We start from the raw sequence: 13,550 nt of genomic DNA, 5'->3' as shown, positions 1-13,550 counted from the left end.
TGGGGCCTGAACTCTGGGCCTGGGCGCTGTCCCTCAGCTCTTCAGCTCAAGGCTAGCGCTCTACCACTTGAGCCACAGTGCCACTTCCAGCTTTTTTCTTTTCACTTATGTGGTGCTGAGGAATCGACCCAGGGCCTCATGCATGCAAGGCAAGTGCTCTACCACTGAGCCACCTTCCCAGCTGTTGCCAATTTAGGGCAACAGCTATACAGGTAATAACTAATGGCACTAATTTATGTATTATTTATTTTAGAAAGTAAAGCATGCAGCTTAAGCCAGGGGTATTTCTGTTCGTGTGTGTGTGTGTGTGTGTGTTGGTCGTGGAGCTTAAACTCACAGCCCAGGCACTGGCCCTAAGTTCTTTTTGCTCAAGACTAGCTCCCTACCACCTGCGCCAGAGGTCTACTTTTGGCTTTTTAATGTTTAATCGGAGTTAAGAATCTCATAGACTTTCCTGCCCAGGCTGAGTTCAAGCAGTCATCCTCAGATCTCAGCCTTCTGAGTACCTTGGATTACAGGTGTGAGCCAGGGGCACCTCAAAAGGTATATTGTTTTTAACCTCTGGCCCACATGCAAATCTGATATATTTTATTTTTTAAACCCAGTTTCATTCATCCATTTCAGACCGGAACTGGCACTTACCTGTCATGTTACAAGTGACTATACACGGTCACATTACTACTTTTCACAGATACTATTCTAAACAACAACAAAAAATTATTTCTAGTTTATATTATCGTATTCGTTATTTCACATATATTCAGGAACTGCCAAAGCTTTAAGAGAAGGGAAGAAGGCAAGGATGAGTATACTGCATTTATTGAATGCTTATTGTGAGGATTGTGCTGCTAAGGAATAAGACTACAGTGTGCTAATAAGCATTTGCGTGGATTTGATTTGATTTTTATTAATTTTCCACAATGAGTGAGCAAAAGAATGTGGTAAGGTGAATAATAATGCACTAGGACTACCATGCCCTATACCCAGGAACATATGATCATGCTACCCTACATGAGAATAGAGGTTGTAGCCATGTGCTCTTGATAAGGAGAACACATGTATGGATATATATATATATATGATATTTTATATAGTATAATAGGTGATATGATGTATACTATACAATATATGATATATACTATATGATAGATCATATCATATATTATATAGTATATATCATATAGCATATGATATACAATGTATATTATAATATATAGTATATGGTATATATATATATATATATGGAAATATAAGCAGATATAAGGAGATTATCCAGATCTATAGCAGAGGAAAAGTAGATGTGATGAGAGAGGTCACAGTGTTTGCAGGGCCTCAATTGAAGGAACGTGCACAGCGTTAATAACTTCCCCAATCCTCCAGATGGAACCCAGCCAGCCCAGTTGACTCCTTGCTTTTAGCCCGGTGAGACTAATATTGACTTCTGACCTCCAAAACCTTAACAATACATTTTTAAGCCACTACATTTCTAAAAACTGGTTGCTGCAGCAGTAGAAAACAATACACTGAGGTTTTGGAAGGTTAAGTACATTTTCAACCTCTTATAGCTTCTAAGAAACAGAATTCAAAGTCAGATGCAACTGACTGTAGATCCCGGATAAACAGAAGGTACTTGGAAGTGCATGGAGGTGGGGTTGACACAAGGATCAAATTCAAGGTTGAAATTCCAAACCTAAAGCAAAGGTGACAATTCTAAGTGGCAGGGAGATTATGGAAATGAGTGGGGTTTCTAACTAAAGTAGAGCTTAAGTGAGGCAGAAACTAGCAAATGGCACTCTTCTTTAAATGATAAGGAACAGCCAGAAGTGGTAAAGACTGTAAGGAACGTGTAGCATCCAAAACAGGGGTGCATACTAGTCAGTTCGCACCAAATGTTATAATGTGGGAAACTGGGTCAAGCTATATAGTCTTAGGTTTCACAAGAAAAATTAGAAGCCCAAATTTTTATGTGAAGCCTTTATTTACACAATGTAAATATAACACATTTGGCCTCTGTCAGTGTACAACCTATGAACGAAAACTCTTCATATATGTATATAGGACCAAGATGAATAATATAGCCATGCATCGTTCTGTGATTGCTGACCATAATTGCCTAGCTGAGACAGAGAATTCTTGAGAAATTTTAATCAGATTGAGCACACAAATGTAAGACTAATTTGCATTCATCTACACACTTATAGGTACAAAGAGAAAGTGCTTTTTCTCTATACATTTTAATTTATCCAACTGAAACTTTCCATATATTTGTATAACTGAAAATAATCCAGTTTATTTTACTGTTTTTATTTTTTGATTATCCTTAAATAGTTGTACAAAGGGATTTCAATTCAACCAGTCAGTTTGTGAGTTATAAAGCATCTTGATCAATGCCACTCCTTTTAAGCTAGGATTTAAAAGAACTCTCAATCACCACATGGTATCAGTACATATAAATCACAACTATTGAGCTTTCCCATTGTGGTTTGAGAATATTACATTTCCAACTGCTTTGGTATGCTGCTTTAAGAATCTGTAATCTGTATGGTTATATAAACATGAAAAAGCACAGTTGCTATTTTCCCCAAAATCAAACTCCACATTCTAAAACCATAAATCACTGGGGGATGGGGGAAAACTGGTCCAAAAAGCAAAGGGGCAGCCTTGCTTGCTTGCTTTTTTTTTTGAGGCTTTACACGAGAGATAAATCAATGTTGATTTGAGCTTCATGCAGACATTTTTTTTTAGTTCCACCATATGATTGCTTAAAGGCACATCACTAAAAATATGCTGCCACATCACAGACGCTGCAGTCCATGTGTAATCACTTCAACTGTCCTAACTCAGCCCTATACAAGAGCTCTCATTGGTCCATCAAGGAAACTGGCACAAAGTAAGCTTCCCATTACCTTTCCCTCTTTGAAAAAAGATGCCCGCGCTTTTCTTCATACCCACTCCTCCATGACCAGCTACATGATCTTGGAGCAGTAACAACCATGATGCATATAAAATTGACATGTCATTTCATTATCAAATTCCATAAAGCAACTTGTTTAAGATTCTTCCTGGGTGGCATATAAAGGAGGCAATCCATCCATCCTATATGGAAGTCTTCATTCAGTCTAGGTTGTATATTATTTAAAAGGCCTTACACAGCTGGGGGCTACTGGCTCCCACCTATAATCCTAGCTACAGGAGAAGCTGAGATCTGAGGGTGGAGGTTCACAACCAGACTGAGTAGATAAATCAGAACGACTTTTATCTCTAATTATCCAGTTTAAAAAAAAAAAGCCAGGGCTGGGAAGATGGCTCAGTGATAGAGCGCATGCCTTGCATGCCAGAGGCCCTGGGTTCGATTCCTCAGCACCACATAAGCAAAAAGAAAAAAGTCGGAAGTGGCGCTGTGGCTCAAGTGGTAGAGCGCTAGCCTTGAGCTGAAGAGCTGAGGGACAGCGCCCAGGCCCAGAGTTCAGGTCCCATGACCGGACCCAAAAAAAAAAAAAAAGCCAGAAGTGGAGCTGTGTCTAAAGTGGTAGAGTGCCAGCTTTGAAAACAAAAGATATGGGACAGTGTGCCTAGGCTGTGAGTTCAAGTCCCAGTACTGACACAAAAATATTTTTAAATTAAAAAAATCAATAAACTGCCTTGCTTACTCACAGGAACAATTAATTTATATTCCTTTTAACCTTTAGGACAAAGAAAGGCAGTAACAATAAAGGAGACCCTTCTTGGAAACTCGCTGGAGACATGTCTAGCCTCCCAGATAAACTTCTAATTAGCTTTCATATCACTGAAGCAAAGCAGGTCTTACCCCCTCTTACTCATGAGCAACCTGAAGCCCGCTTTGTAAGCACTCACAATAAGATACATACATTCACACATTCAATGCACTCAATAGTCATCGGTTGCCCTTCACGAGGACTTGACATTGACCTACAAAATGGGGCCAATAATAGCATTTGAAACAAGGTATAGAAAACAGTTCTGCAGCATTAGGGCCATTGAATGGAAACAGTCATAATGCACTCATGGAAGAATATAATGGTGAGACGCTGCCTCATGAGTGACCTTGATACAGTCAGAACTATCTGTGCAGACTATGCTGGGGAAAACAAGTAGAAGTGGTATGAACCACTCCCACATTTGCCCCCCCCCAATATCTTCACTCTTAAACAGTACCACATGTGACTCACTGTCTTGTCCTGTGAGCTCAGGCACAGGACGGTCCCCAGCAATACTTCTTTGTGGTTTGTCCCTTTTGTCACATGTATCTCTCCTTACCTCCTACTTATCAAACTCAGCTACAATCCCTGCAATTTCAACCAAGTATCAAATTCAATCATGTCCCTGAACTTTGACTTCTATTCTTTTACCCCTATCATGGCCTCCAGGATTATAGCCAACTCCAGAAATCCTTCCAAGTCAAACCGTTTTGTCACCACCTCGGAGTGGGTTATACTTTTCACTCTGCTCAAGTCTGGCAAACCTGCCAGTCTCTACATTTCTAGTCTTTACAACTAAGACCACCAGGTGCATTTAAGGAGATCTCTTCTTAGAACCCTCAAAACAAGTCATTTATAAGAGAAAAAAAAATCATAGGAAAGAATCAAGGAAACGTAGGAGAAACAAACTCAGACTTAAGATCCAAACATATGACATCTCCTGTATAAGTTCTCTTAAAATATTTATGAACATAATGTCCTTCCTCTACTAGACTGGGGTGAGGACCCCAGCAGCCATTCCTGATTTATCACCGAAAGTTATTTTTTATGCAACATGGTACCAGATACATCTAACCAAGGAGTACCTTGCTGCCCTATTTATTTGCATGTTTATTATTGTGCATATAATAGTGTGCGTATTAATTTATATAAATGAAACTAAGTTTGGCACTGAGGAAACAACTTTTATATGCAGAAAGGAATCAGGAACTTTCTGTAGGCTTAAATCAGTTACCTTTGATAGCAAAAGCACTAGTGGCAGTTCCACACAATATTGCAAAAATACATACACACAGACATTTCTTATACATTGTAAATTATGCATTAAATGACTAAAGCTATTACTCTCACCATAGCAAACCATGTCTAAAGATGTATTCACAATTATGTCTAAAGAGTCATGTTCTAGCTTTAACTTTTGTTGTTGGTGGTGGTGGTCATGAGTCTTGAATTCACGGCCTGGGCACTGTCCCTGAGCTCTTTTGCTCAAGTTGTATGCTCTACCACTTTGTGCCACAGCGCCACTTCCGGTTTTCTGGCGGTTAACTGGAGATAAGAGTCTTACAGGCTTTCCTGCCTGGGCTAGCTTTGAACTGTGATCCTTAGATCTGAGCCTCCTGAGGAGCTAGGATTACACGCTTGAGCTACAAGTGCCAGGCCTACCTGTAATTTTTTTCAACAATGTTGTGTGCTAAGAGCCTTATTAGAAAATAAATCAATTATTCACCACTCAAACTCAGTGTCATTCAGCAACCATGAAATCCTTACTTTCTTTATCCTACTTTTGATTCAGAATGTCAGGTTTTTGTCCAATGGCAAATTTTTACCTTCTTAGTTTTTATATGAGTGCTGTCTCAATTTTTTGAGTGTGAGACCAAACTTATAACCATACCAATGATAACACTATTGAAGTTTTTCAAGAAAAACAAAAGGGTTGGGAAGGTGGCTCAGTGGTAGAGCGCTTGCCTTGCATGCATGAGGCCCTGGGTTCAATTCCTCAGCACCACATAAGCAAAAAGAATAAAAGCCAGAAGTGGTGCTATGGCTCAAGTGGTAGAGCGCTAGCCTTGAGCTGAAGAGCTGAGGGACAGAGCCCAGACCCAGTTCAGGCCCCACGACGGACCCAAAAAAAAAGGCTTTAGCCATCTGTTTAAATTGTTGTGGATGAACCACTTGATATTAAATTAGCTGGTATTATTTCAACATTTCTCTAAAACATACCTAAATATCATGATAAAACATTTCTGGGTAATTTAGTATATGAATAAAGTAGCAGAGAGAAAATTTAGATAGAAGAGTATTTGCAATGTTATCCAAAGGAGAGGTTTCCAAATTTGAGCTCATAATACAAAGTAAGTCACTTTCTTTTCCTTTCAAAGATAAAAGCAGCTGGGCATAGTTAGCTCATTCCTGTAATCCTAGCTACTGAGGAGGCTGAGATCTGAGGACAGGGGTTCAAACCAGCTCTGGCAGACTCTTATCTCCAATTCACCACTCAAAAACCAGAAGAGGAGCTGTGGCTCCACATGCTAGATCACTAGCCTTGAGCACAGGCACAGCACCCAGGCTGCGTTCAAGCCCCACCACATACATGAAAAGAAGAAAGAAAGAAAGAAAGAAAGGTCCCACAACCAACATAACAACAAGAAAACTAAGAAAAAAACAGTCGGGCACCTGTAATCCTAGCTACTCAAGAAGCTAAGATCTGACGATCATGGTTCAAAGCTAGCCCAGGTGACAAAAGTCTTCCTTGAGACTTTTCTGTCCAATTAACCACCAAAAAGCTAAAGTGGAGTTGTGGCTCAAGTAGTAAAGCACTAACCGTGAGCATAAAAGCTCACAAGAAGTGCTCATCTCCCGAGTTCAAGCCCCAGGATTGGCACCAAAAGAAAGAAAAAAAATGACAACAAAAAATGTTGCCGGGCCTACACCTATAATCCTAGCAACTCAGGAGGGTGAGATCTCAGGATGGTACTTCAAAGTCAGCCCTGGCAGGAAAGTTTCTGAGACTCTTATCTTCAATTAACCACCAGAAAACCAGAAGTGGTGCAGTGGCTCAAAGTGGTAGAGCGCTGGCCTTGAGCGAGAAAACTCAGGGACAGCAACCAGGACTGACAAAAAAGAAAAAAAGAAAAGAAAAGAAAAAGAAAAATGTTGTCAACAAGCTAATAATATTTCATGTCTTTAAAGTATAAGTTAAGAGACAAATTGCAACCGTAAAGATTATACAGCATTACTGATGCTTAAGTGTTTTTTTTACTTCTACAGTGATATCCACGAATGTTTTTCTAAGTGCTGATGAAATCATGTCCAGATCCCCCGTGCTTCTAACTACACTCTACTTGACCATGGGCAAAGAAAGCATGAATCCTTTTAGTAGGTATTATTTTAACTCCTGATTTAAAACTACAAAGCCAAATGACTCAAAAATTAATACACTCTTCAGTGAATAACATGCCTAGCTACGCTCTCTCCTAAACTTGATGGCATTTAGATTGTGAAATGAAATTCGACCTCTTCCACTTCCTTCAATTACCCTTGGCCAGTCTCAGTAAAGCTCATCAAAGCGATCCATGCAAACCTAAGACTCCATTCTGTCCTTAAAAGCCCCACTCAGGCAGGAATGTGCACCATGCTTCAGCATCTCTGCAGTTGAACTTGGGAATAGGCTTTCCAGAACTGCAGGCAGAGCCCTTACCGCATTCCTTCTGAACCTCATCTTGCCTCTCGGGGGATTCGCTTCTGCCATCTTTTACACTCTTCTTTTCCAATTGTCAATGGCTCACTGATGAAATATGAGCTGCTTCTTGGGTGGTATTTAAAAACGGCAGCCAAAAATCTCCACCAAACAAAGCTAGCGTAGCTGCTTCCATTACCACTGCTGCAGCGGCGCCGCCGCACAAAAATCCACTATCCCTGATTAGTCAGCTGACAGCTCCTTCCCTGCTGCTCATTGTAATTCAGAGTTGACACATTCCTCAACTACTTAGCCTGATTGAACCTGGTGGATTAGCTGAGGCTGGATGGCTCCCGAAGATCAGGCATTTCCACTAAGTGTGGAGGAAAAAAAAATAAAATCCACTCCCCTCCAAAGAACAATCTGGATGGGACTGGTTTTTCTCTACTGCGCAGTTGGATTTTTAAGGTGGAATGCTAAGAATCTTTGTGAAGGTAGTATTAACTGAGATCTTTTCCTTTGATCTTCCCCAGGTCTGTGACTTATAATTTTAAATTCTGTATTTTTTTTCACACTTCATGCTGGATCTAAGCCTGCGGAAAGGCTTGCTGGTAAAATTTTGTCCTGATAATCATCTAAAACAGAACAGAATATTCAAACTTTCTAATGGCCATGAGTTTCTCTGAAACTAACCACCCCCCCCCCACCCGGCCTGTCCCAAATAGCTCCAAGAGATCATTTTGAATCGCTTCACCTCAAAGACATGATAAAAGTTTAAGATGATACATTTGGTAGCCTTGCTTTGACCATATATGGCCTCATTAATATGTATAACATTATGCCAAGCAATATTTTCTCAACTATCTTATTAATTACGAAGTGTGACCTAACTGCTGCTATTTATTTGGGAATTTGGAAATTACAATTGAAGTGAATTGTGTGATAATCTAACATATACTTATTTAAAATAATATACTGGACATGATGGTATATGCTTGTAATCTCAGCACTTAGGAAGCAGAAGCAAAACAATAACACATTCAAAGCCAGCCTGAACTATGTAGTAAGAGATTGGCTCAAAAAAACAGAGGCTGGCCAGGCATGGTAGCTGACACCTGTAAACCCAGCTATTGGGTATGTAAAGATCAGAATGATTGCAGTTCAAGCATAGACAAAAAGTTAACATCCCAACTTAGCCAACACTCTGAGCATGATAATCCCAGATACGTGGGTGGCACAGGAAGAACCATGTTTTAAGACCAGCCCTGTGCAAAGATACAAAAGCAAAGCTAAGTGGTAAAGTTTCCACCTAGGAAGTCAGAGGTCCTAAGTTCAAATTCTTGTACTGACCACTATGGCCAAGAGAGTTCAGTTGTAAAGAACAAGGTTCTGGGTTCAATTCCCTAGGAACACAAAAAGGAAGGGAAAGAAGAAGGGAGAGGGAGCGCAAAGGGTGAATAGATGGATGGACGGAAGAAGGGAGAGGACGGAGGGAGAAGAAGGAAAGAAAGCAAAGGACAGACAATTAATTACATTTCTACACAATGGCTACTTTCACCAGAAATCCTTGCTCAGTGCTCATTTTTGTTCTTGAAATTAGCTGTTATTAATGCCTTTATTTCAAACAGTGCCAGACAGTTACTGATGGTTGAAATGAATGTGCTCTTCAGTGTGGGAAAAGACCTGATCTTTAACTGTGGCCTAGCACATCAGTTTGACACTTAGGAGAATAAAAACACAAGCTCTGAGCCACGTACTGAACATGGTTAGGGTTAATTTATTATGAACAGTCCTGGGAAAAACAAAAAGGAGTACTACTCCCTAAAAAATAGGTCACTGCCCTTCTATTGATCTCAATTTAATGAGGTCAAGACCTAAATCTTGTACTTTTGTTTTAGAAAAAGTATGAATTCTATTTCAAGCAGCCTACCTAATGGAGAAAATGCAAACTTGACCAAAATACTAGTGGTCCTGTGCCAGAGAGACAATGAAAATTAATTTAATCAAGCAAGGACAATATTGGCCCCCAAAAAAAAGGTAGGCAGGAAAAGAGATGTTTTATTGCATCTAGTGTTACAGTTTGCATAAAGGAATTGATTATTGGCATAAAACACAATCTACTTATTCAACAAACCCAAGAACCAACCCAAAAAGGTCACAACATGGAAAATGGTCTTTACAATTAACTCTTTATGCCACTGACAGGGTTCCATGGTATATGGCCGGGGGTGGGGGATACACTTGGCCTTTCCAAAGGGAATTTTGCAGTTTTCTAAAATCACTGAATGTAGTTGTGTAGCTAAGACATTTGAAAAAAAAAAAAAACGCTAGAAAGCAGCAGGTGCAAAGGACACCACCCGAAAAAGGTTACATAATCATCATAGGGACTTCCCCATGAATCTAGCTTTGTGTACAAGCATATTTTTTAATGCACATTGATGACAAATTAACCAAAAAAGAACAGTAACTGAGAAGTCCAACAACTTAGATTTTTCTCTTGCCTTTGAAACTAATTTCATTTTCTCTGGTGGGAGTAGCCTCCTCCATGAGGAAACAAAGGAAGAATTTCAGATGAGAGAAGTTGAGTGTGCTACTGTACAGGAAGGTGAGTATATATAATGAGAATATATTATAGGATTGAAAAATCCAAAAATCTAAAACAACGTATTTTAGCCGGGCACCTGTGTCTCACATCTGAAATCCTAACTACTCAGGAGGGTGAGATCTGACAATTACTGTTCAAAGCCACCCTGGGCAGGAAAGACTGTGAGACTTTTATCTCTAATTAATGAGCAAAGAGCCAGAAGTAGAGATGTGACTCAAACGGTAGATTGCTAGCCTTGAACAAAACTACTAAGGGACAGTGCCTGGGCCATGAGTTCAAGCCCTAGGACTGGAAACAATTATAAAAAAATAATAATAAGATACAGTATTTTGAATGTTTTTCACCATAAAAAATACTGAATCTTTAAAGAGAATTTTACCTTATGTTATGCACTACAAATAAAGCATTTGTGTACATACTGTACAGACTATATATTAAAAAAAATCACTTGGTACCATAAGTAACATATAGTTTTTACATAACCATTAAGAATATAAATTTACTTCCCTACTATATCATATATTACTGAGTTTTGTTTTATTTTTTGCAAAATAAATGGATAAAAAGTCAAAACATTAAAAAAGAAATTCTGATGGCTAATGAGGTTGAAATCATTAAAAAAAAATCATACAGCTTCCTATCGTCTTGGGTCTGATGGAGGAAATGGTCCCCATGAAACTTTCATAGACAACTGTAATCTTGTTAGCTCACAGGCGTCTGTAAGTTCCTCATCTCTTCTACGAAAGGGAAAGATCAAAAAACGGCACTACATCCTGCTAAGTCTAATAAAGTTAAAGACATCTTGGATGTGGGAATGATGTATTTCTTATGTGTTTTTTTAGACAAGAGTTTTCTCTCTCAGGGTTTTGGAAGACTGAGGAGAACATTCCAGTAAAGCAGATAAGTCCCACCACAGGTGATTTACCTTCCAACTCTATCCATGGAAAAACAAATCTAGAGACATGCCCAACAAAATACTTTTTTGAGAATGCTTATTTCAACCAGGCACCAATTGGCTCACACCTATAATCCTAGATCCTCGGGATGCTGAGATCTGAGGATCACAGTTCAAAACCAGCCCAGGCAGGAAAGTCCATGAGACTCCTACCTCCAATTAACCACCAAAAACCCAGAAGTGGAGCTGTGGCTCAAGTGGTAGAGCGCTAGCCTTGAGCAGAAGAGCTCAGGAACAGTGCTCTGGCCCTGAGTTCAAGCCCCATAACCTACCAAACAAACAAACAAAAAACATAAATCATGCCCTGAGCCAGGTGCTGCACATATCTGTAATCCTAGCTACTGTGGAGACAGATTGTGGTTGAAAGTCAGCTGGAGAAAAAAAAAAGTCCATGAGAGTCTCTCCAATTAACCCAAAAACAGTGGAGGGGTGGCTCAAGCAGTAGAACACCAACCAGCATTGGATGGAAAAGCCAAGTGAGAAGACAAGGCCCTAACTTTAAGCCACACTATGGGTACTTAAAGAAAAGAATGTAATTTTTTTTTAAAAAAAGGAGTATAACCATGAGTCTTTTGCTCACTCAACAGAACTACTACTACTAATTACAAGTTCTTTCCCACTAGAATTTAGTGGAAGGGATTTTACCTTGGTCTCTTCTCCAAAGTCATCTTCCTACTTTCCTTCCTCATTATCTCACTTATTTATATAGCATCTCTCATTATTAAAATAATAGGTACCATCAAAACACTAAGTAGAATGTAAAACAAAAACAAGAAGTCAATGTACAGTGCATGGAACTTACTGAGATTTTTTGAAGGGAGATTTTGAGAGAAGACCACGTATCTAATCTTCTATCCACAATAATGGTAAATCGTGAGTCTGACCCATTTTGCCTACAAGATAAACAAAATTAATATTTTCCTTACTAATAGTACAAGTCCTCTATACATGTATATGTACGCATTTTATTTACATTTAATGCCTGACTAAAAACAGATTTGGATATAGAAACCTATTACAAAGTCCTCTATAGATATAGAAATTTATTACAAACAATACCATTCCTAGGGCTTGAATTCCTAAGCACTGAAGCTAATTTTGCTCAAGGCTATCGCTCTACCACGTGAACCACAGCTTCACTTCATTGGAGATGAGTCTCACAGACTTTCCTATGTGGGCTGGCTTCAAACTGTGATCCTGAAATCTCAGCCTCTTGAGTAGCTAGGATGACAGAATGAGCTAATGGTGCCCAGCTCTCAAAGGTCCTTTCTTAGAAAAATCTGTGTCTTCCTTCTTACTAGTTAAATTCATTTCTGAATACTAATGTCAATTTTTTTAATACAAAAGTGACAGTGTAATAACAAGGTTAACAAAATAGCTTTGAAATACTAAAATCTGGGAGAGGTCACCCCAAGTTAGCTATCCATTATAAAGTGCTCTAGTTTCAAATTATATTAATCTTAAGGCATTTCTCCTAGTGTCTGCCAATATAGTTATTGAACCATGTAAGATCTAGTCCTAATTTATCCTTGGACAAAATAAAGAATAGCTATCCTCAGTCTTGGCTGGTAAGATTTCCTTTTAAGCAAATTAAGGTCTTTACGTCTGATCTTCATTAGCCTACGTTCTCTTTCATGACACCAAATACTTCCAGATCTCTACTTTTGTTTCCAAAGAACCCCTGGATAATTTTTACAGCAACCCAGACAGTGTTCAGCTTTTCCTTGGGTTATAGTCAAATCGAAGTATCATCTATCATCATAATAGTAACAATAATAGCTATATTGTCATTTTTGTGTTAAGACATTCACATAGGCATTTGATATAAAACAAAGATTTTAAATGTAATTAAATGTTGCACCTTGCAATAGATGTCAGATAACTGAGCACTTTTCCTATTACTTCTTCTGGTATACATTTGAAATTACAGTTTTCTGGAAAAGTAATGATCCAAGCATTGTCCTTTCCTCGGCCACCTGAAAGGGGAGAAAAATAATCAAATTGACAATTTATGAGATACTAAAATAAGGATATGGATGCTTTACTTAAATAGAGTGATTAAAAGATTGTTTTAGGTCAACAAAACCTTTCTAAGTATGATGATGTCTACCAAAATGATGATCTAAACCAAAATGGCACCAAACTCATGACACTAAGTTTAAGAAGTGGCAAAGTGCTTTCTAAACAGGAAAAAAATGAAGAATAGGAAGAGAAGAAAATGAATTAGTAAAGTCAGAAGAAAATATTATATAATATGTATAATAAATATGCCTAAATAAAAAGTTGATACTCCAAGTAGAAAAACTAATGGAGAATAAGAAATAACTATTTCTATATCAGGGTTATAAGCCTAATTCCAAATGAGTGATTAAAAGTTTGACATGCAAGTAGAAAATGGTGTATATATGAATTTATATAAATATAATGAAACTCTTTTTATAATTAATTTTCAGTATAAAGATATGTAAACAAATATATATGTATAAATGTACACATATATGTTCATGTGTATGACAATAACAAATAAGACAGAATGAAAAGACATACTCAAATCTAAAAGAAATTAGAAAAGGAGAAAAACAAGGGGGGAGGGGG

At 38.4% G+C, this 13,550-nt stretch overlaps 1 protein-coding gene across 1 annotated transcript in view; it reads right to left on the bottom strand.

The window, feature by feature from the left end:
• Nucleotides 1–13,550, bottom strand: part of Mcf2 (MCF.2 cell line derived transforming sequence) — an 82,213-nt gene that overhangs the window by 66,866 nt on the left and 1,797 nt on the right. The window contains exons 2-3 of the mRNA XM_013025936.1: nt 12,817–12,931; nt 11,758–11,848 (exon numbers count right to left, since the gene is read on the bottom strand). Coding sequence (XP_012881390.1) covers nt 11,758–11,848; nt 12,817–12,931 — 206 coding nt within the window. The remainder of the gene's footprint in view (nt 1–11,757; nt 11,849–12,816; nt 12,932–13,550) is intronic.

Source organism: Dipodomys ordii, unplaced genomic scaffold (assembly GCF_000151885.1).
Source record: "Dipodomys ordii isolate 6190 unplaced genomic scaffold, Dord_2.0 Scaffold89, whole genome shotgun sequence".
In the NCBI taxonomy this organism is placed as follows: Eukaryota; Metazoa; Chordata; class Mammalia; order Rodentia; family Heteromyidae; genus Dipodomys; species Dipodomys ordii.
Note: the sequence above shows the minus strand (reverse complement) of the source record. Positions and strands in the feature narration are given on the sequence as shown.